The sequence below is a fragment of the Convolutriloba macropyga genome, chromosome 7, assembly GCF_964194025.1.
Source record: "Convolutriloba macropyga chromosome 7, txConMacr16.3, whole genome shotgun sequence".
Classification (NCBI taxonomy): domain Eukaryota; kingdom Metazoa; phylum Xenacoelomorpha; order Acoela; family Convolutidae; genus Convolutriloba; species Convolutriloba macropyga.
The window spans coordinates 6,990,073-7,015,296 of record NC_134474.1 but is presented as its reverse complement, the minus strand read 5'-3'; the positions used below and the strand labels follow the sequence as shown (position 1 = coordinate 7,015,296).

At 33.4% G+C, this 25,224-nt stretch overlaps 1 protein-coding gene across 1 annotated transcript in view; it reads right to left on the bottom strand.

Moving 5' to 3' along the window:
- LOC142342575 (glycogen phosphorylase, muscle form-like) overlaps window positions 1–25,224 on the bottom strand; it is a 246,640-nt gene that overhangs the window by 67,135 nt on the left and 154,281 nt on the right. Inside the window, exons 2-6 of the mRNA XM_075393949.1 lie at window positions 2,994–3,077; window positions 2,735–2,914; window positions 2,361–2,541; window positions 1,706–1,947; window positions 1,050–1,161 (exon numbers count right to left, since the gene is read on the bottom strand). Of these exons, the coding sequence (XP_075250064.1) occupies window positions 1,050–1,161; window positions 1,706–1,947; window positions 2,361–2,541; window positions 2,735–2,914; window positions 2,994–3,059 (781 nt within the window). The 5' untranslated portion in view covers window positions 3,060–3,077. The remainder of the gene's footprint in view (window positions 1–1,049; window positions 1,162–1,705; window positions 1,948–2,360; window positions 2,542–2,734; window positions 2,915–2,993; window positions 3,078–25,224) is intronic.

The window sequence follows — 25,224 nt, the reverse complement described above, 5'->3', positions numbered from 1 at the left end:
AATAGATAACCTTAAGGTCAAAAAGTAAATTAACCGAAGATATAGGAAAATTTAACTAATTTCTTTAGTCCAATCAACTGTACATACCAAAAACTTGCTTCATGCAATCAAAACTACTTTAGCCATATAATAATAGTTCAGCTATAATAAACTAAAAAAAACCATAAATTTCTAAAAACAGGAGAAAAACTAAAAGAAATTTTCAAAAATTGTAGCCAAATTTCTCTATTTCCAGTCATATTTTTTTGGAAAATCAACTGCTTTTTCGGTGAAAATCCCTCCATTTAATTCATTATGTTACACTAATATGGGCATTAGGCCGAAATCGATCATTAGTTGATCGGCCGAAATTGGCTGAACAAAAAATAGGGCGGGCTGGTTTATACTTTCTTAGCACGAAATAAAAGTTCCAAACCACCAAATAAATTTCGAGGGTTGGAACACTTCTGAGATTTCATTATATTTTTACATCTGTATAATGGTATCGATAAATTTCGATAGATGGTCTTATTTTTCATTCAGCTTTAAAAACCATGATCAGTACAATTTGTACACATGTAGTAATAGCAACAGAACCTTTGTTCACGTGGGGAAAGGAGGAAATATAACCGACTAACGTTGGGTGAATTCTTCTCAAACGATTGACGAGGGCTGGGGGCGGGAAGGCTGGACGAGTCCAGATCTCCATGTGAAGGGGAGTGGGTGGGGGGTGACTGCGACTGAGGGAGGGTGTCGGAATCTTACGATTAATAGCCGCCCTTCAGAACATGAATTTATGTCTTCTCAAAACAACTTCGCAGTGAACTGCAAAATTAGAGACTAGCAAGGCGTAAGGCTCCAACAGAGCTGCTCAGCCACGAAAAGTTAAACGTGTCAGACGAAAAAAGGGTCAAGCAAAAGATCGCATAAAAAAGACCGCAGTACTAATTTAATTGTTTCAAACTGCGTTTCAGAGCAATTAAACAGTTCCAGTCGCAAAAACATACAAGATGAGTGAGTGATATAACATAATTTATAATTTATTTACTCCATTTCAGTTCTATACTCACATGAGCTGAGATGGAAAGCAGTAGGGGCCTTAGCCGACCACAAGCGGAGTGTGTTGACATAGTTGTTGCGGAATCCAGGAATAGGGGTATCGTACGGCATTGCCATGACAACCTAAACATATTCTAATTTTTTTCTAAGAACATCAGAAGTAAATATATTTTTTAAATCTATGAAATGTAAATTCAAATTTTTATAACCATAAAAAGTTTGGTTAAACATTTACATTTTAAGAATCGCATTATTTATATATGACAGTTTGATCCTTAAATTAGTTGAACTTGTCTATCTATTGGATCACGTCCATTTAACTTGATCACTTCTCTAATTAATTTCTTAAATTTGTTTTTTGATTTTTTCTTTCCGGATTTCTATTGGTAAGTTGTTCCGCTTTCTCGAGAAATTTTTAATTATCGATCGGTCGCTCCATTGAGATTGACAAATATTTATCTCACTTTAAAGATGAAGCCGAAAAATTACCCCGATGGATTTAGATGTCCTATGCCAATAAAGGCAATCAAAACCAAAAAGTTAAAAAACTAATGACGAGGACTCCCTTCTCTTCACTTATAGCTGAATAACGAACAGAATTAAGCTAATTTGAACCGCAAAACTAACTGGTCAGCTTTTGATAGAAAATGAAGCATTAAAAACTTACCTCGGTGTCCACCCACTGCGGTGCCCCTCCCCCTTCAGGGTAGTTTAGTTTCCCATAGAAATGGACTGGTATTTGGTACTCTGGCCTGGCGATCTCCCACGGGTTTCCAAATTTCAGCCAGTCATCTGTTTCCTCGTGTTGCTCATCGTTGAAAATTTTCTGAGTAAAGATACCGTAATCGTATCTAATTCCGTAACCGTATGCAGCCAGACCCAGAGTAGCCATCGAGTCCAAGAAACAGGCTGTTAACAAAAATTATAACTAAACCACCTTAATGAATATTTAGATCACGTGTTTCTTTTTGTTGAGGCTTCGCTGTGATCATCAACAGGCATTACATGCCCCAGTCGTTATAAGCCCCAACAATCACATCAAACCAAGTCTTAATTTGCCTCGTTAATGGAGTGTAAGTATGCGAGGACAAGTATCAGTTCATTTTCTAAACTTGATATGAAAACTTTAAGAGCTTAGATATCAAACCCCTGTCTGTTACTATCTGATCAGATCCACTAAAGCGTCACAGACATAACTAACAAATACAGCTGTTAATAATAGGCCGTAAGTTTTTCAGACTGTTAGCTTATTTCTTATTAGTTATCAGAGCAACTACACGCAACAAAAATAACACAAATGATCTAATAAAACAGCAACCAACCTGCCAAGCGCCCAAGACCACCATTTCCTAGTCCCGCATCTTCTTCCTTTTCCTCCAGAGTTTCCAATTCCAGTCCCATTTGATAGAGTGCTTCATCAACTTGTGACTGCATACCAAGATTGGCCATAGTGTTGGTCAGGGTACGTCCCATGTAAAATTCTAACGAGAGATAGTACACACGCTGAAATACAGGCGTGCCAATCAATTTCTGACAAGTAATAATTTGCATAGATTAATGACAAGAGCTTTTCAAAAAAGAATGACTACGATAATCAATGAGGGACCACGAGTCGTTCGAAGTAAAAGTTCCTAGCAACTAATTCCTAGCATGCGGTGTGATGTGGGAATTTCTTTAGTAATTGGACCGAACGAACCTTTGGGTCCTTCTCGTAATAATGCTGCTGAGTTCGGATCCATCTGCTCACAAGTTTCTCACGAACAGTATAGCACAGCGAAAAGAAATAGTCGCGGTCGGTGGCAACTTTTCTGTCTTTCGCTTGTGTATAATGCAGATGTCTGTTGAAGGCCTCTTTGATTCCGCTTATATCCTCCACCTACAAATTCTCAGAAAATTAGGCGTTGTTAAAACTTTTACAATCAGTTTCTCCGAAATAACTGTGTGAAATATTTAACCTGGGCGATTCCCCGTACGCTGATTTGCTTTTTCTTGTCCTCATCGGACAAAGGTTTTGCTGACATGGTTACTCCAGCCGATCTGAAAGCGATCACCAGATTATTGAACAAAAACAGATCTCATACAAAAGGTATGGGTGGGAATATTAAGCGAAAGGGACAAATGTGCGGCTTTAGGATTCAATATGAAACAAGTAGGAGTAGTAGTAGTTGAGACTTCTGGATTATGCCCAAGTAGTGTAGTCGAGACTTTAGGGCACAGCCAAGGGTTTTCACCCTTCAGTTCATCAGTTCGTTGCCTTGAAATAAAAATATAACAGTTTCAGAGTTTTGAATGAGGGTTGCAGCTACCACAGCATCCAGAGATGCCAGAACTCTGCCCTGAGAAGCGCCACCGGCTGCACGCGGATGACAATGGAAGACGATCTACACAACGAGACGAAGATTCTACCCGTTCGAGACCACTGCCAGCTTCTATCAGCACAACATCTCTTGCCTTCACAGTCGACACACCATCCAAAGAGATAGAGAGAGAGAGAGAGAGAGAGAGAGTTTAGGCTTCTGTGGGTCTTTCCACATGGGTTTGCACCCTTCATATAACGACTGAGCTGAGCTTCTGCACCGGGTTACAATGTCCAGAGCTGCAGTTGAAAGCCCAGAAACATAAGTTGACTTCCGAATAACTTTGAAGAAGTAGTTCCAGTATATTTTTGTTAAATATTTCTTATCAATTTGATCGAGATCGACGTTCCCTACTTTTCGTATTATATTTAGTAAATAACTGGTTCTTTTCCAGAAGTTTTCATCAGCCTTCCTTGTTCTTGTTTTATCAATTGTTATTAGCTCGTTTTGACGTGTGCTTAACAACCCTTCATTATTGTTTGTTTAAATGGCTATTTTTATATTGTAAGATCCTTTAAGCAGTGAGATGAGCATTAATAGATCATGCAATTCAAAGTAATATGACAAAGGCAGCAACTTCAGTGTGGTCAGTCTTTGCTTGTAACTAATTTCCCAGTTACTGATTATCCACGACGTTGCTTTTCTTTGAATGCGCTCGATGTCTTTGCTTTCGGTCTTATTCGCGAACCATGCTTGTGAGGCATAACTTATGACTGGTATAACGTAGCCGACATATGCATTGAGTTTTGTTGTTTGCGATGCAAGGTTTGATATGTTTCGTTTTAGGAAATGAAACGCTTTCCAGGCTTTGCTACAACGTTTCTTTATATTCGCTTTCCATGATAGCTAGGTAGCCATAATTATACCTAGATCTTTCTGCTCGCTTTTATTTGAGAGAGTTTTAGAGTTAAGTATAAAGGAGTGCCAGTTTACTTTAATCGGCAGGATGTGACATTTGCTTTCATTGAGTTGCATTTTGTTGTTATGACACCATTTTTCGATTTTTTTCCAGGTCACTTTGTATATTTGCTGGATTTGTTGATACAAGCTTGAAATCATCTGCGTATCCAAACGCAGAGCATTTTGATGTTTGTTGTGGAAGATCGTTTATATATATTATGAAAAGTCGGGGACCTAGGAGAGATCCTTGGGGGACACCACTGGTTACCGGTACAGTTTCAGATTCCGAGTCATTTACTTTCACGTATTGTTTTCTATTTGATAGGTAACTGGCTACAATCTTTAAGAAATTTTCCCCTACACCCAGGTTCTCCACTTTGTTAATCAGAAGATCGTGAGGAACTGTATCGAACGTTTTATTGAAGTCAAGGTAAAGTACAAAAATTTCGTTGTCTTTTTCGTCGAATCCATTATACAACAGGTCTAGGAAAAGCAACATCTGGGTTACTACTGATCTATGCCTTCTAAATCCGTGTTGTGATTCCAAACCATGGAATCAAGGACTCAGTCAGCGAAAGAGACATGCGGAAGACCCTGACAGAACTCGGTAGCGATGTTGAAAGTGCCACGGAAAGAAGCCACCCAAAATGGCTGAAGCGAGGCAACATCATACTTCACTGCGAGTTCGTCAGGAAATCCATCTTAAAAATGCACAACAACAAGGTTCTGAATGCCCCGCCACCCCCATTTCTAAGTCGGAGAAGCTTCCCAGTAGTACCAGAGTCAAGCTCGCCCAACTACGAAGTGGCTATAGCAAATTACTGAATTCGTACATGTCAAGAATCGACCCCGAAGTGCGTGACGTCTGCCCAGATTGCCAAGAGAGACCGCATGACACGAAACATCCATTCGAGTGCAAGAAGAAACCCAACCACTTCACGATCGACAGCTTATGGTTGCTGCCTGTCGAGGCCGCGTCCTTCCTCGGGCTCAAAAGGCATACCTACTGACGCCAAAGTCGACCCCGGACGGCTACAACAACAACCACAGCAGCACAGAATCTTCCAGCTGCGTGTAACAAACTCGTGTTACTGTTCCAGGAAGAAGTTTCGGTACAGACAACTCAATTTTAGCTTGTTTAGATCCTCCAAAGATCCCAATTTTCTCGAGATGTTGACTAACTTCGCAGTTCGATGGTAGAAATTTTCACTACACTTGTTTCTGTTCACTTTAGGGATTTCGAGTTCATTCCGTGCATCTTGTCTTGTTCTTTTACTCTCTTTGAGAATCATTTCGATAGTGGTAGTGTAATCATACTTGTTCCTTGACAGATGAGGCATAAACATTGATCATGAAGTTCAATGTACCTTGATAAGGGTAGTAGACCACATTTGATTAGTCGTGTGTTTTATAGTCAACAATTACTCCGAACAGGTTTGTGGCTAGTCTTTGAATTTTTCCCTTTTTCGGAGGCACGTAGTGGTCAAATGAGACGCCTGATAACTATATACTAGAATCGGGAGGACGTATCTGGTGTAAGAGTTCAAATTAGCTTGCAGCGTGAACTTCTTGCTCACATTTTGTTTGATTTGATACAATGCTCTCAGGGTCTTGCTGGTTCTTAAGTCAACATTGCTCGACAATGTTAAGTCACTGCTCACTAACATACAAAAATTTTTCTGCTATTTTACGATTGGTAGTTCAACTCGGAAGATATCAGTTTTCAGGTCCCTTTTGAACAAGACCAATGAGCTCTTCTTTGCATTCAGTATCATTCTGTTTTGCAAGCACCAGTTATGTAGTCCGTCTCGAAATTTCTCAAGGTCGTGTTGATTTGTAATTACCACCTTAAAGTCATCTGCAAAGCCGTAACACGGATGTGTGACACAGACTTTAGGGCACAGCCAAGGGTTTTCACCCTACAGTTCATCAGTTCGTTGCCTTGAAAAAAAAATATAACAGTTTCAGAGTTTTGAATGAGGGTTGCAGCTACCACATCAGCACAAATTCCTCCAGCTGCATGTACTCAACTTGTTGTACTGTTCCAGGAAGAAGTTTCGGTACAAATAACTCAATTTTGGCTTGTTTAGATCCTCCAACGATCCCAATTTTTGCGAGATGTTGACTAACTTGGCAGTTCGATGGAAGAAATTGTCACTACAATTGTTTTTGTTCACCTTAGGGATTTCGAATTCATTTCTTGCATCTTGTCTTGTTTTTTTACTCTCTTTGAGATTCATTTCGTCAGTGGTAGTGTAGTCATACTTGTTTCTTAACAGATCAGGCATAAACAAAACATCATGAAGTTCAATGTACATTGATAAGGGTAGTAGACCACATTTGATTAGTCGCGTGTTTTATAGTCAACATTTACTCCGAACAAGTTTGTGACTAGTCTTTGAATTTTTTTCCACTTTTCGGAGGCACGTAGTGTTCAAATGAGACGCCTAAGAACTATATACTAGAATCGGGAGGACGTATCTGGTGTAAGAGTTCAAATTAGCTTGCAGCGTGACATTCTTGCTCATGTTTTGTTTGATTTGATGCAATGCTCTCAGGGTCTTGCTGGTTCTTAAGTCAACATTGCTCGACAATGTTAAGTCACTGCTCACTAACATACAAAAATTTTTCTGCTATTTTACGATTGGTAGTTCAACTCGGAAGATATCAGTTTTCAGGTCCCTTTTGAACAAGACCAATGAGCTCTTCTTTGCATTCAGTATCATTCTGTTTTGCAAGCACCAGTTATGTAGTCCGTCTCGATCTTTCTCAAGGTCGTGTTGGTTTGTAATTATCATCTTAAAGTCATCTCCAAAGCTGTAACACAGATGTGTGATAATATTCGGCAAGTCGTCGATAAAAATCAGAAACAGAAGTGGTCCCAACACTAAATCTTGCAGTACACCACTAGAAAATGATTTTAGGGATTACCTAGCTGTGCTAATCTGTACGAATTGTCGCCTGTTTGTGAGATAGGAGTGAATTAGCTTAACAAAAATTCCTCCAACACCAAGACGAGCAGGCTTTTGTGGAGTCTTTCATGACAGACTTTATCGAAGGCCTTAGAGAAATCAATATATATATAAATATATATATATATATATATATATATAGGACTGCCAGTTCTTTTTCAATTTATGATTCCATCGTTATGTAAATTTTATCAAGGAAAATTAACTCTTGAAGTACTGTAGATCGTTGTTTTCTGAACCCAAATTGACTGGAGTGGAGATTAAATTTTACAAGGAGATAGAGTGAATCAAGGATTAGTTTTTCAAAGACTTTTGAGATAGAACACAGTAGGCTGATGGGACGGTAACATGAGACGTCAGTTTTATCACCATCTTTGATGACAGGGGTCACCTCGCTAATCTTCCATTCATCTGGATAGGTGCCTTTGATGCATCACGCCTGAAAGACAAGCTTTGGAAGCTTTGGCGAGAGATTTGGCGCAGTTTGGAAAGACAAGCTGATAGAGATTTGGCGCAGTTTTTCAGAATCAACTTCCGAATTGCGTCATTGTCTCTGGCTTTGTTTTCTTTTAGACTGCTCAAAACAATTTCAATTGAGGTCTTCGATAGTTTTAGAGTGTTTAGTTCACTCTTCGGGAAGCAGGTTTCGGTCGTGGAATGGCCATAATTAAACACACTAACAAAGTAATTATTGTAAAGCTCAGACCTACCCTGGTCTTTCTCAGCCGATTGGTCTCCGCTTATTACTTGAGTCGGGATAAAAGGATTTTCTCTGATACTTGCCGAATTCTTTTGTCTGTGACTGAAGCACCTGGACTGGCGCAGTTTTCCAGAATCAAGTTCCCAATTGCGTCATCGCCTCTGGCTTTGTTTCTTTTTATGCTGCTCAAAACAATTTCAATTGAGTTCTTCGATAGTTTTAGAGTGTTAAGTTCGCTCTTCGGGAAGCAGGTTTCGGTCGTGGAAGGGCCTTCATTAAACACATTCACAAATTAATTATTTTAAAGCTCAGACCTACCCCAGTCTGTCTCAGCCGATTGGTCTCCGCTTACTACTTGAGTCGGGATAAAAGGATTTTCTCTGATACTTGCCGAATTCTTTTGTATGTGACTGAAGCACCTGGAATGGAAAATCTTTGCTTCAAAGATTTTCAGCTCATTATCTGCTGACAATTTAATTTCTTTTTCAAAATTTTGATTTTAAGAAGTTGGCTCAGATTTGGAGTTACAAGTTTTCTTTTCAATGAATTGAGTTTCTTTATTTTGTGAGATGTCTTTCTTGAGATCTAAGTTTTGAGGGTGTCACACGTGGAGCCAGTCTCTCAATTTTTTCTTTAATCCAGTTTTACCACTGATACAGTAGACAGTTTACAATGATGTAACAGTACGACGATAAAAACGTAGACAAAATATCGGCGTTGAAATTAATCCAGTCAACTTTGTTGAAAGCTAGTAACATTCCGGAAAGATCTTTTAGCGGTTGTTTTTGGGCCTCTGAATTTGCCCCAAATACAGAACGGTCCGAGCAGTTACTATCACTGATTTGATATGCCTTGGTTAGCCTTAGGTCAACGTACCTCTTGAAAAAAAATTCCGGATAGTTGGTCCAGATCATGTCTAACTTACTATCCAGTGGGTGGAGAAAGTTAACAAAACAATTTTACGATAGTTTGTCAAGCAAAGATTTTTCATAAGTGTTAGTACCAGTTTGATTAGCCCAGTCGCAACCCGAAAAGTTCAAATCACCGGTTTTGGTTGTTCCTTGTGCGCCAATTGCACCTTGTTGTTTCATTTACCATTAACTCACTTATTAAAACGACGAGGTCATCTACTTCCCAGTGGTATGGACTACCGGTTGAGGGTTGTATATAGAACAGAATTGAAAAACAATTCCCGCTAAGTCAATGGACACGCAAATAAAGTCATCGCGAGCGACTTTTATTTTACAACGAGAGTGGTTGAGCTCATGCTTTACAGCGATGAGAACTACCCTATGCTTTGTTTTGACCACGCTGTGGCAATCAGCCCTGTGCAATTCAAATTTTTCAGCAAAAGACCTTCATCAGGAACATTTGAGGTGAGCCACGTTTCTGTAAGTCCTAGAATATCATAACTAGAAGAAATGAAAGCGTTTGAGAGAGGCATTTGTCTGTCAATATCGAGAACACTTCGAACACCAAACGAAAGCAGAGAAATTAAACTTTTATCGGGGTTCTCAGAACCTGACTCTTGTCAAACATCTGTTTGACAGACAAGCCATTCGTTTTCTACCCTTTCCTGGAGAGTGGGGTTTCGCACTCGTAGTTTCTTTATGTTTCTCCATTGGTTCTCTTCTGAGCTTGAGCACTTTGCGTTCTTTTATGAGATCTTGACGATTCAGGGTCGATGTAAATCGGATTTTTTTTAGCTCCGTGTAGTTGAGAATTTTTTAGGCTGATTTCAAGCTTTCAGATTTGTCTAGCTCATTATCCACGTCAATTATGATGGTTCTTGCAGGCGTAATTTCCGGGGTTGAATTTGCTTGGCTTTCTTTTGGGTTGGCACTCTTTCCTGCCGCTGTTTCTTTTCTATGTCTCAATCTCAGGAGCTTTATAATCCTTCCTTTAACATGCAAATGATCAAGGATTGGTTGAACAGCTTGCCTACGCTGCAAAATTTGGTCCACTGCTGTGCCTTGAGGTTCTGGGTCACCCTTGATACGTATACCCAGACTTTTTTGTTCAGAGGTAACGATACGTTTTCCCGGATTGTTCTGGCCGGTGGCCGCTGCATAAACCTTTGGTTCTTTCAGCTTCCTGACTTCTTGTTGCACTTCTTCAATTGCCTCAAAGCTGTGAGGTGAACTTATCAAGTTTTTCACTAATGTTTTGTTTTTACTTGCTGGTTTCTTTTTCCTTCATGTCACTTTTTCCAATTTTGTCAGCTTGGTTGTCATTGACCCATTCATTGAGGACATGCAGTATGTTTGCGGTGACATTTTCTTCAATCAATTCTATCAAGGCTTTCACAGTTTTTTCACTGAACCCTGTGCAGTCATTGGTAAGGTGCAGCCTTTTGTTGCAAAAGGTACAACAGAAGGTGAACTTTCCCTTAAAGTTTTTGTCGGCAACTATGACATTTGTCTATTTTTTCAATTTTTGGGCGCATTGGCAAAAGACAAAATGTTGTATGGTCTTACCCTTACTGGGCGCATAAGGGTGCATAAGTGTGCATATCTTAATGGGTGCATATTATTTGCATCCCGGTTACGCACGTGAGTAGTGGATAAAACAGGGATTCCAGCCATCAGCAAACTTGGTTCGTTTCTTCATACGCTATTCTCATATGTCGAAATGGACCAAATTGTACCGGAAATTGGAATCACTGTTTTATCCATAACTATATCCACCAACATATATATATATATATATATATATATATATATACAATACGCGCACAATTTTGTGTACAAAAAAGGCATAGAGTTGTATAATTTATGAATTTCATACGCAAATATTTGAAATATTTCAAGGTTAATTTAAAGCTTAATTTCATATCTAATATACCAAACTATACTGAAACAAATCAGGCAAACCTTCTCGCAAAGTTTTTTCAGTAGAAACGGATGAAGTGAAAATCACTAAAAACTGCTTAGAATTGGATAATAGGAAACAAGTTTCATTAAAAGTTCTAATTTTACCCATGGAGACGATTGTTCTATGTTGTTTAACTGAGTGATTCTATGTACCTGGGTACTTTTTTGAGCCGAGTCTTGAGAGGTCTTGTTCAAATGTTTGACTCGCTTTTACCACGCTATGGCAGTATTGCTTGACCGGTCTTAATGGCTAACTGTGGGGGAGGGTGCAACTACAGAATGCTTGAACAGTTTTAAAGTTTAACTATTAAGCTCACAGAACTCTTTAAAAAATTTTTGAACAAAGGTAGCCGCTGCTAAGAGCACAATACATGCACACTTTGCACAGTCTATAAACAATTCATTAAATGATGAAAAGGAAAAGTGCATGTCACGCTAAAATGGCCGCCACCATTAACAGAAATGACCATCACCATTAGTAGAACGATATCAAACGAGTGAGAATTTCGAAAATAAGACATCTTTAAATATTATCTTGAAAGTTAAGTATTTAATAAATTTTTATTTAATTTTAAATAAGATATACAGAGTATTCAATTTGATAGTGTGATTTTATTATTGTTTTACTTCAAAATAGATAATTGATAGTTGGAAAAGGATAACTATTTGTAATTTATCAAACATTTCTAGAAGAAAAAATGTTCTAGAACAATTCTTCATGAGTTCACCTTTTTCTCCACAGCTTTCTGGCTATTCATCATGAGTTTCACCTCACTTCACTACGAAAACAAGCAAAAAAAATTAAACAGTTCTCATCATTTGATGAACAAATGTATACCTGAGGAAACAAATGTTGTTAGCAAAGGTTCAGAAGGATAGTCAGATACAATATAGGTATATGACAGAACTACAATTTCATAAATGATAAACAATGATTTGTTATTGAGATATATGTTTAACATTAATATTGATATCCTTACCACTAATACATTAATAATGATGGTAATTCATATTTGAGTTATTGTATGGCTTCTTCTACTTTTAGTTGTTGCTAAATATGAAAGAAAACTAATAATACATATTTTTTTCTTTTTAAAATTAATTTATTTCAAAATAAAAAATTATAAAAATTCACTCATTGAAAAATAAGACCGAAATACCTCTTTTTTAATAGTGAAATCACTCTTCAAGAACGAAATCGCCCCCATAGGAGTGATGCTTTAGTACAAAGTCACTCTTAATCACTCCTAAAGCGCAATTTCCCTCTCTTTTATTAAAGTTTTAAAATTATTTTTTTAACTTATGTTTTCGTTAATTTTCTTTATTTATACCATTATTTATTTAAAATTATCTATACTCTTCAATAAATTTAAATTATCTTCTACTTTTTCTATATTTATACTACTATTAATAAGAAAAGATACAAAATTATAATGTTCTCAAGAACAATTTTCCACAGTTTGGGTATTAACATATCCTTCATTTAAATTTCTACTAAATCCTCCAGCAGGTAAATCTAGATCTGGGTGTTGTTTCTTTACATGTTACATGGGCCCTTTATCCCATCATATCTCACAACTTCTACATGTACAGTTACTCTCATCAAAATCAGTTAGTGGTTTTAAGAATTACACCGATTACATTTTCTAGTTAAAGCTTTATTTGTGTTATCTCTAGGATTACCAGTAAAGCTACTTCTTAGATCATTAACATTTAGATTTAGATTTGGATTTGGATTTAGATTAGGATTGGGATTTGGATTTGGATTTGGATTTCTATTAGGGTTAGGATTAGGATTTGGATTTGAATTCGGATTTGGATTTGGATTTGGATTTGGATTAGAATTTGAATTTGGATTAGGATTTGGATTAACAGAGTTACCGTTTCTCGTATTAAGTGAACAATCTGTTTTCATACAAATACCACTTTCTGTTATACAAATACCACCATCTGTTTTCATACAAATCCCATCATATCTCACAAAAAAAGCACAATATTGACAATTAACTTCAGCTGAAGTACAGCTTCTACATCTACAGTTACTCTCATTAAAATCAGTTAGTGGTTTTAAAGAATTACACCGATTAAATTTTCTTGTTAAAGTTTTATTTGTGTTATTTCTAGGAATACCAGCAAAGCTACTTCTTAGATCATTAACATTTGCATTTGGATTTGGATTTGGATTTAGATTAGGATTTGGATTTGGATTTGGATTTTTTTAGGGTTAGGATTAGGATTTGGATTTGAATTCGGATTTGGATTTGGATTTGGATTTGGATTAGAATTTGAATTTGGATTAGGATTTGGATTAACAGGGTTACCGTTTCTCGTATTAAGAGAAATATCTGTTTTCATACAAATATCACTTTCTGAATTATCACCACATGCACATTTACTAATTTTATCTTCATGACATTTTGAATAATGAAAAGCTAAGTTAAAGGGAAGTTCACGTTTATGTTTACACTCCAAACATTCGATAACAATTATCTATAACTGCCCGAAATTTCAGTTAAAATTCTAGTATTATTTTTAGCCTGAACAAACCTATCTAAACTTTCCTCACCCAACGTATTCAGAGTATTATATTTAAATCTTTTATCTATAATCTGATCTATTCTAAATTCAGCTTTATCTCCAACGAAAATTATAATTTCATTTCTAATTTTTGATTATTTTTATATAGATTTTATAAGTCATCTCTACCCTTTTTGTTTAAGGTACCAGTCTTTTTATTCAAATATTCATCTGTCAATGGGGTCCACCCTGGGCTAGTTTCATCCTTTCTCAACATTTGGATTTGGATTTGGATTTAGATTAGGATTTGGATTTGGATTTGGATTTTTTAGGGTTAGGATTAGGATTTGGATTTGAATTCGGGTTTGGATTTGGATTTGGATTTGGATTAGAATTTGAATTTGGATTAGGATTTGGATTAACAGAGTTACCGTTTCTCGTATTAAGAGAACAATCTGTTTTCATACAAATACCAATTTCTGGTATACAAATACCACCATCTGTTTTCATACAAATCCCATCATATCTCACAAAAAAAGCACAATATTGGCAATTAACTTCAGCTGAAGTACAACTTCTGCATCTACAGTTACTCTCATCAAAATCAGTTAGTGGTTTTAAAGAATTACACCGAATACATTTTCTAGTTAAAGCTTTATTTGTGTTATTTCTAGGAATACCAGCAAAGCTACTTCTTAGATCATTAACATTTGGATTTGGATTTGGATTTGGATTTGGATTTGGATTAGAGTTTGAATTTGGATTAGGATTTGGATTAACAGAGTTACCGTTTCTCGTATTAATAGAACAATCTGTTTTCATACAAATACCACTTTCTGAATTATCACCACATGCACATTTACTAATTTTATCTTCATGACATATTGAATAATGAAAAGCTAAATTAAAGGGAAGTTCACATTTATGTTTACACGCCAAACATTCGATAACAATTATCTATAACTGGCCGAAATTTCTATTAAAATTCTAGTATTATTTTTAGCCTGAACGAACCTATCTAAACTTTCCTCACCCAACGTATTCAGAGTATTATATTTAAATCTTTTATCTATAGTCTGATCAATACTAAATCCAGCTTTATCTCCAACGAAATTTATAATTTCATTTCTAAATTTTGATTATTTTTATATAGATTTTATAAGTCATCTCTACCCTTTTTGTTTAAGGTACCAGTCTTTTTATTCAAATATTCATCTGTCAATGGGGTCCACCCTTGGCTAGTTTTATCTTTTCTCATGTGGTGAAACATGGGTGAAACCCTGTCCGAGAAACAGCTAAACCTATCCGCATAGCGGCAACTTTGTTGGTCTGCCATGTAGATTCCCTGATCTGCCAAGCAGGTTCCCTGATCCACTTCGTAGCTGACCGAAAGTTTATTTGCGTCACAAAAACCATGACTGAATAATGAATTTGTTTTATTTAATATATTACTTTTACCCGCTGCTACAAGTGCAGCAGATTTTACTGTTGTATCAAGATTCATATGAGTATATATCATAAAACATGTAGTTATAATTCCACACACGGCTGATACTGTCTTTAAACCACTAGCTTTTACTGTTTCTTTTGTTAGAACATCATTCTGAATTTTAATATCTTTTGATGTAAGAATTTTATTAAAATAGAACTGATAATTATCTGTATTAATAGTATTTCTATCTGTGGCATTAATCATTAGTGGTTCCATATATGCTAGAAACTTATTTATCTCATCAATTTCTAATATATTTCTTTAACTAAGAGCTTTTCAGTTTAGGAAACCAACTCTCGAGTCATATATCATAGTTCTATTTCTATCAATAATAATCAAATTTTCTCTTTCTTATTATATTTAATCATACCATAACGGAGTTCATCAGAAATTCCATCTACCATTATAGTAGTTACTATTTAGGTCACTAATTATTTCACAAAATTTTTGTTCACATTTATATATTTCCTTGAAATTTTAAAACAAATCTGCCCCATTATAAGTTGTTGAATAAATAGTATCACAACTCATTCTTGCTGTATTAATTATCTGGGCTGGTTTATGTGACATTACCATCATTTGAATAATATGATGCCGTCCTTTGTAAAATAATAAGCTATATCCTTAATCAACTTATCACCCATATCATCAAGAACGATTACGCTATTTTAGAATTTAGGCATCTTTTTTGATGTGATCATATTTATATCACATGTATTAAATCCAGTATAAAACTCACCAGTCCCAGGATCGATCCAATCCCTGTCATCCTTGCATACAATGATTATATTTTTGTTATCTTGATTCTGATTTTGACTTTTGATCTTGATCTTGGTGTTGATCTTGATCTCGGTTTTGGTATAAATTCAAGATTTGTCTAACAAAATATGTTTTACCTGTATCAGTTCCACCATAAACAATAGTCTGTTATGGTGAAATTTCATATTCAAATTTAATTAAACTTCTATTTATAAATCCGCCAAAGTTTTCTTCTAGTTTTGTATATTTACTTGGTATTGAATTATATATCATATAACATAACATAATTACGAAACAAAATATGAAAATTTCACAACCCGTCTCCATTTTTTGTCTTATAAAAATGCTTATCTTAACTTTTGAGGAAATCAATAAAAAATTGGTATTGATAATAAAGCTATGAGTATTATCAAAATGGAAAATATAGTTACTGATATAAGTCTAACACCAATAGAAGTAGTGATGAGAGATAAGACACCTGATAGCATCCGTGAAACGGCTTCGCCTATCAGAGAACTTGCTTCGCAGATCCGTGAACCTAACTTCAACATTTTTATAAATCTACATCCAACTGATGGTACACATTGGGTTTTAGTTATAAGAAGAAAATGTGGTCCTGTGTATTACTTTGATTGTTTTGGTGTTGAGATTCCTCCATTTTTCTTAGAAGAATATGTTGATCTAGGCTCTAACGAGGGAATACAACAATATGATGAATCTTTCTGGGGAGCTTATTGTTTATATATGACTTATCTTATTGATAGAGAATTTAGAACAAAGAGTTTTGAATATTCTAGTTAATCAATCAAAATATCCAGGAATGTCTGATGATTGTTTGTGTTTAGGTTGTAAAAATAAAGTTATTGTTAATGATAAAGTTAATGTTAATGTTAATGATGAGGTTTTAATGATAATGTCATTATAAAAGATAATGCTAATGTTAATGATAATATCGATATTAAAGATAATGCCAATGGTAATGACAATGACAAGGAAAATAACAATGACAATGACAATGACAATGACAATAACATTGATAATATCAATGACAATGATAATGTCAATGATACTGTCAAAGTCAAAGATAATGTCAATGGCAATGATAGTTTTAATGATAATGATAAAGGTAATGATAATGATAATGATATTGATAATGATGAGATTGTCTATCAGCGAAGCAGTTATGATTGGAGAAGTAGTTATAATCAGGAAAGTAGTTATAATCAGAGAAGTAGTCCCAATCTACGAAGTAGTTATGATCCGCGAAGCGGTTTCACCTATCTGCAAAGCAGGTTCCCTGATCTGCAAAGCAGGTTCCCTAATCTGCAAAGCAGGTTCCTCGATCAGGGGGATATATCATCCCAGAGAAATAATATAATCCAAACAAAATCTATTGCCATTAATTTAAATGAAGATCTACAATCCAGTTAAATGATGAGAAAATATTTATCGAAGCTACACTCCCAGAAAACTTTAGATGTATAAAATCTGGTCCTAGTGAATATGGTCAGACATTCTTATTAAAAAGATTAGTTATGGTTAGAATCTACTTTGATAAGCTATACATCATTGGTCCTACTGGTGATCAATATGAGGGTGTAGAGAATTAATAATAAAGCAGATATTGAGTTCATTAAAGATATAAAAGTAGATAAAAAAGATTTACCCTCTCCCGACAAACTACATAAGGACTTAAAAAAACTAATGATATTCGATGATGGTAGAGCTAACGAACCAGTTATTAAATAAGACTTTTGTAGAGGTACACATAAAAATTGTAATATGATATATCTTAATCAAAATCTATTCACAATAGATAGACAGAATGTTAGAAAGAATTTTAATCTGTTTTTTTATTTGAACAAAGAAGCAAAGTCCTCACATCTATATACATCAAGATTTTTTAAATAATGTTGAACTTAGTTATAATGATTTTGCTAATGTATGTAATAAGGTACGGAACGAGCCTTATAATTACATTGTTTTTGATATATCTAAAATTAAAATAATATTGGTAAACTAAGAATTAATTGGGATCGGAGAAATTTATAGTTTAGTTAGAACTATGTCTATGGCTATTATTAAAGATAAAGATTGAACTACAACTATATGGATTACTTTAAATTTGTTCTAACTCATATGTAAAGTAAAAGTCAATACATCACCATTGAAAAAAATTGATCTTCCATTCTCTTCTTTTATATGAAATTCAATATATTCTACTCTATCCTTCGTTACATTTCGATATAGTACATTATTAGAAATAGTTATTATCATATAACCAGGTGGTTCAGTTAGATTAAATGTATATAATATAACTGTATCTTTACCATTATCTTTAGCTCCAGATATTATATTAAAATGAATATTAATTTAAAAAAAACCCATAAAATCAACAATTATGTAGATGTATATTTACTTTTTTATATATTATTTTTCTAAATTCTAGTATTTTTCTATATTCTTTCATCATTCTAAAGTTAAGAGTGTAGTTCTTCTGTAGTTTTAGTTAGAGCTTATTGTATCTTTTGTAGTTCCCATAAGATTAGGTTGTTAGTCATTTTCATTTTTCAATTAATGCTATAAATATAGCTAATAGTAAAAGATATAAGATTAAGTAATCGGAGGGGGTGCTCTGCAAATCTCCGAAGGAGTTGCCACTTCGTGGATCAACAGAGTTGTTGCTTTGCAGATTAGTCATTTTTTAACTCAAAAATGGACTTTAATTTGGATACAGGTTATGATTATGAGAATAATATACAGAAAAGTAATTTTATAAAATATAAACCAAATAATTTAGCAACAATGAATACGGTTAATACTAATATTAATATCATTCTCAATAGAGAAGAGAATCATTCAAATATATCTGATTCATATCTAGAGATACAGTTTGCTGTATCAGATAATGCTGGTGGTATTTTTGCTAATAATGCCAATATCAGATTAGCTGATTATGGTATGATGGCATTATTTAGTTCAGTTAAGTTTGAAACTAATGGTGGTAGGACTATTGAATATATAGATCATGGTCATCCCAATGTATTAATATATAAGTTATTAACTGGTAATGATGATGAAAAGGAGAGCGGTTTTGTTAGAAATCAAGGTAATAAAGATATTCAACTTAAAGCTGATCATGCTGCTGCAGAAAGAGGTCATATTTATATGATGGTCAAGATGAGTGATCTATTTGGTTTTGTGAATGAGTTAGAAAAAAATAGCTATGGGTTAAGATTTAAACTAATAATAAAAAGAAATGAAAATGATAGAGCTCTATTTAGAGTTAATGCTGGTGCTGATGCAGTAGCTAAAGATGGTAATATAGATATTAGAGATATGTCATGGTGTGTATCTAGTATTGATCCTAGCAATGATAATAGAATTATTGTACAAAAAGGATTAAATAAAAAGAATAATATTGATATTAACTATTATGAAGGAAAGACATTTTATAAGAATGTACCCAATGCTCCTAACTTCTTATTTGATCTTGGTATGGAAAGTGGTATGGAAAGACCAAAATATATAATAATTGGTTTTGAAAATCATCATGTTAATAAGCAAGCTCATGATGCAAGTACATTTGATATAATGAATGTTACCGAATGTTATTTTAAAATTGGTAGTGAGTTTTATCCTAAGGATGGAATGAATTTTACTTATGGTACTAATAATTATAATGAGGATTTTAAAGAGATTGTTAATTTTAATAAAGATTATAAAGATTATAATTTTAATAAATTTATTACCTCATAAAATTAAACCATATCTAAATCAGAGAACAATTCAAAATTAGTTATAGAATAGATGTATTTGATACTAGATATCAAAATGATCATATAGGTCCACAAACAATACAATTTAATTTTGAATTTTTTGCTGCAGTTGCAGATGTTATATGTCATGCCTTATTATTAACTAGGGAGGTTATTAGTGTTAAAGTCATGATAGTAAAATGGTTGATATACTCTCGTAGTTACAGTTATAGTCAATGTTATAGTCAACGTTATATTCATTATCTTAGTCAAATATTTCCTATTAGTCTTAACAAAAACTTTAGCATAAATAATTCTAATTCTTTTTATTCGCTAGAGACAAGTCTCTAGCTTCACACTTAGTCTTAGACTTAGGCTTGCTCTTACTCTGAGGTGGTGGCTTTATAACAAAGGAATTATACTTTTTAACTTCCATTATTTTTCATCTATAGAAATATGAGTAACTCTAATAAGTTTAAAACCAAGTCATTTTGGTGTTGGTGGTAGACATTATAGTGGTACTAATAACATAAATAGATATTAAAGGGTAATTGTGCTAAGTGTAAGAGAAAAAAGTCAATGGCCGTTAGTGATGCAACAATAGAAGCTGAGGGATTGAAAGATTTCTTTAAGAGTATTGGTAAAGCAACAGTTAATGTTGGAAAGAAAGTAAAATAGGCAGTGCAGCTGCAAGTAGAAACCCAAGAGCTGCTTTATCAGGCATTTCCGATTTAATTAAATTTGCAACTACTGGTGAAGGTATAAAGGTAGTACAAAAAGGAGGAGGGTTATTCTTAGGTACTAAGAAGAAATAATTATTTGATTATGATTATGATTATATTATGTTTATGATTATGTTTATGATTATGATTATATTATATTTATGATTATGATTATGATTATGATTATGTTTATATTATTGCAGAAAAGTAGAGTGTTATATTTAGGTAGTAAGAGGATGAAATAATTTAATTCTGGATTGGTATAACTAATTCGTAGATCTAGCTCGAATGATATCTATATATATATATATTAATACTAATGTTATTATTGCTAAATATATTATTATAATTAAACACTAATAAAGTTAGTTTAAAAAATATTCAACTTACATTCCTTATTCTTCTTATATTCTTCATATATCTTAACTAATTCATTATTCTCAACATTGTATATTTTATTATCAATCATTTATTTAGTATATAGTTTATTAAACTTGTCACTAAACTGTTTAGTTAAAATACACGTTTGTGAATACTTTATAAGTTAATTTCTTATTTTAGTATTAATTGTTTTTGATAATGAAGCACAAACAGTTGCTGTAGCAAAAGCTGTAGGTAGAGAATAAGGAAAACCTATACCCGTTATTGCAACTGATGTTGATGTTGCATATACTGCTATTGATGATAATAGTATTTCCGTTATCTCAGCTACGTTAGTATAATTTTCATATCTACTTAACTTCTTATTATAGTTATTGGTTTCAGTTTCATAATAATTTCTAATATCTTTTATAATATTAATATTATTGTTAAATGTTTTATGAGCTAGGATTTTATCATTGATTTTTTGTTCTGAGAAGAAGTTGATATTTGGTTAAAGTAAAGGTGCATTAGGTTTATGTTCTTCCATTTTAATTAACTAAAATTTTTTGGCTTTAGACATAGTCATTGTCATTGTCATAGTCATAGTCATAGTCATTGTCATCAATATATATTAAAATAACTCTCAATCTCTTTCAGTATATCTCCATGATTAAAATCATAATGCATCTCAAGTTTGCTTGTTCTTTGTTGTCTACTAGCTTACTTTCTAATAATATTGCTATTATATATTGTACTATTGTCTTTTTATTCTTTATAAAAGCTGCATCAACAGCAGAATTAGTCCTTTTTTTAACTTCTCTAAATTCCCTTAGACTGATTGTGAACATATCATCTAGCTGTATGTTAGTAATATTCTAATTAAACTTAGTTTTATCAAATTCTTGTTTTAATTGATTATACTTAGAGATGGTATCACTAGCAACTTTTTTTTACAAAACTTAACAGTATTTGTAACTTCATTTGTTGATTTAAAAACTCATTATTTAGTTCTTCATTAACTTGTATTTTGTTTAGTTGTAATATTTTAGTTGTAACTTTATCAAAATCACCTTTTCTTAGTTCAGTTATATTTTTATTTGAAATATCTATTATAATAAAAGTGGATAATAAGTTATTTTCACAATACTGTTTATTAACAACAAATCTTTTTCTTCTACGGGAAGGTGCATATTTGAAAATTTAGAGGCATCTTTCAAATCGATGTTATCATTATCTTCCAGAAATAACGCGCGAGCCTTACTTAGTGTTAAGTTGTTTATTGATGGTGATTGATGTTTCGCTTAGTCAAACCTATTTCTTGTCATCTTTGTATTTGTTTACAATATAAAACTATCTTTTTTGTAGCTGACCTGAGGTCTATCGGGGAACCTGCAACTATGTTGATATTTAATTATTTCAAAAGCTTTATATTAGATTAAAATTCAAACTCGGATTTTAATAATTCCTCTTCATAGTATTTAACATTTTATTATTTCACCTTTAATATCATCTTTTCTATTTGTTGGTGGTTGAGTTTTTAGGACTTCATTAATTTTAAATAATTCTCTATTCCAGTTAGAATTATAACTTTTAGAGAAAAAGTTACGTTTGTCAGCATTCCGGACATAATCGCCGATTTTAAGTTTTGGTTTAATCTTTGTAGAAGTAGAAATAAAATATCTAACTTTATCAGGATTAATTGAAACATCTACGGGTGTCATTTTAATAGTAGAGTGAATGTTATTGTTATAGGTTATTACTGGATCATTTAAAATATCTACCCAATTACCATCACCATTGATGAACATTGGTTTTTTACTTATGTGTAATAACGTTCTCTCAAAACTCTCTATAAACACAGCCTTTAAATCACTCTAAGTGGAATATAATTCGGTTTCATATTCTCCAAGTACAGATTTCAAACGCACTACCTCTCTCTACACATAACCTTACTGGTTTTCGTCCTTCTGATAAGTGTGTTTTAAAACCATTAGTTATAGATAAACCAGATTTATTCTTCATTGGAATTGCCCATGCATATTTTGTGAATATATCTATAACAGTTAAAATATACTTATAACTATTATTGTATTTACTTAGAGATGACGTATCAATTAAATCGGGTGACCATGTTTCATCTTCATATAATGAAATGATTCTTTCTCTTCTAAACTTTGTTATTTAAGGACTGATACTTCTTTAGCTAGGAGTTGTTGTTTAGTTTTAATTGTGCCTTGTTGTTTCATTATGGACGTAGTCACAGCTTTTCTCTTTGACGTAGTCATGGTTTCACCTATTTACCATTACTAAAAACAAAATTGTCTAGTTGTTCTTGATTAACAATATTTATAGATAATAGTTCTGTGGATATATTTGACTTTTCATCATATAATACATCATGACCAGCTTTTGTTTCTAGTATAAGTAATTCTAATCTTTCCTAGTTCATTTTGGTTTAATTTGCTAAGACCACTAGCTTGTATTTGTTTATCAGTGTTGTAATCAGTTTCTTAATCTCCTTCTTCTTCTTTTCCTACTGCCCTTGTTCATAATCACTAGTACCACGTCGATGTATTTCATCTTCACTGGAGGTTGGCGTTGATATGAACTGAGAAGTGGGCTCTCCAATAATAAACAACATTCTTCTTATAAGTTTTCATCTATTACTTTTAGTATTTCCTCTTTGTTTATAACCAATATCCTTTAGAAATTGTTTTTATTCTGTACATCACCTTTTACATCCCTTTCGGTTACATCGTTACAAGTAACAAGTAGTAAACATAGCAGGGCCCTTAGAACAATAATAGACTTTACCTTCCACTTTTATACCATCAGCTACTAGAGATACATCTATACCAGTTATTTTTATTTTGTTTGAATTTGGATCAACTGATGTTAATTCGAATTGTTTATTTGTTTGTTTACCCATTAGTAATAAAATATCTGTCATATCATTATCGAGAGCAAATGTTTTGCCTTTATCATCTTTCAATATTACAGGTGGATCAGCTGTGGGTGAGAAGAGATCAGCTCGTTCATCAAGAAAAATGCTTTGTCCCCACACTCTTTGAAGCAATAATATTACTTTCTAATGCTGCTAATGTTTTGTTTTGAAGATCTTGCATTGTTTCAGCATGAGACTGGCATGCTTCGCCATTGGCATTTAAAGTTTTAGTGAAAGGATCAAATAACTCTTCTATTTCACCATGATATTCTTGTTCTCTTAATTTGTCCTCTTATCTATTTCTTCCGTTTCGTTTTTCTAGACTGTTTAATACTATAAATTTATCTAGCTTAGCCATTCTTTTTTTGTTGAGATAAAAATTAAGTTAAATCAGAAATTGCATGGTAAAACACGATCGGAGCTCGTTCACATATCATTATATAGTTTAATAGCAGCTTCAAGTAACTTTCTATCATCATTAATGGTTACTTCTAGAATATTAGCTAGTTGGCCTTTATCTAAATCTAATGATCTAGCATTAATTTTATTGACCAGATCTCGTTTGAATTGACATAGATTCTCATCATGAGGATAGCTTTTATTACTATTTACAAAAAATTTTTATCATCAAGTGTGTCTAGACTAATCTTACTTGTTTTTTTGTTGTCATGTTGTCACCAACTTTTTGCCTTCTACATTCATCTACAATTCTCTGTGTGTTATACATTAATGCATTATTCCACTCTTCATGTTTAGCATTGTTACAATTCTTTATATCTTTCTCTATAGTTTTTTTTGGGTAATCTTTAAAGCTATCTTTGATGACAGGGCTATAAACTCTTCTATTATTCCACTTCCCAATTCAGGTTTGATTTTACTTGGGACTTTATTATTAATTTTGATTGGTGGTTCGAGATTACTTAAGTCCATGTGTTAATTGTCGACATTACCCTCGTTAAAGCTTAATACAAAACTTTCAGTATCCATGTAATGGAGCTGTTGATTTTTGGAGATACGGTTGAAGAGTAATATAGAATACATCATACTTGTGTAATTTACGCAATTCTAAAATAGTAACACCTAAATATACTGGAGAATCATATTCTTTTTTTCATTGTAAATTCAATTTGGCTATAATTCTTATATCTAGTTATATTCTAAAATGTTGGTTTAATTATTCTCTTCATTATCTTCTCTTCATCGTGTAAGAACTTACTTTGTAGGAAATGTAGAGGATTCATGCACATTCTTCCATATAGTGAGTTGTTCATTAATTTCCATACATCCTTTTCCGCTTCAGTTTAAGCTGTTGCTCTTTTATTAGTATTATTTTGAATATGGTCTCTACATATGTAATCATGTTTAAATTTAATTACTCTATGAATTTTAGTTACTTTTACACCCAACTTAACATAAAATTTTAACATCCTATAATGAACCATATATTCTGTTTTGTTGTTTTGATCTGTTTTTGCTCTACCTTTCTCTCTTTCTCTATAGCGTAATTCATTATCATTTATCTTTCTTTTATTGGGCATTAATGCTAGTTGCTCTGTTCTATCTTTACAACCATTAGTATAATAATCTGGAGTATTTAATATATGGCGAAGCATGGTATCCCCATTATCAAGAGATGTGTCAGAGTCTGCGAAGCAGGTCCCGTGGCACTCGTAATCCTAACAGGGTAACTTTTGCATCATTGCATAGCCGTATAGGTTGTTTGGAATTATATACCAAATAGTCTTGTTACTTTCACTAATGTTAACCAATCGGGCTCCACGGATAAAAAAACCACCCATCACACCACATATACTATTTCTCTTTGCTTC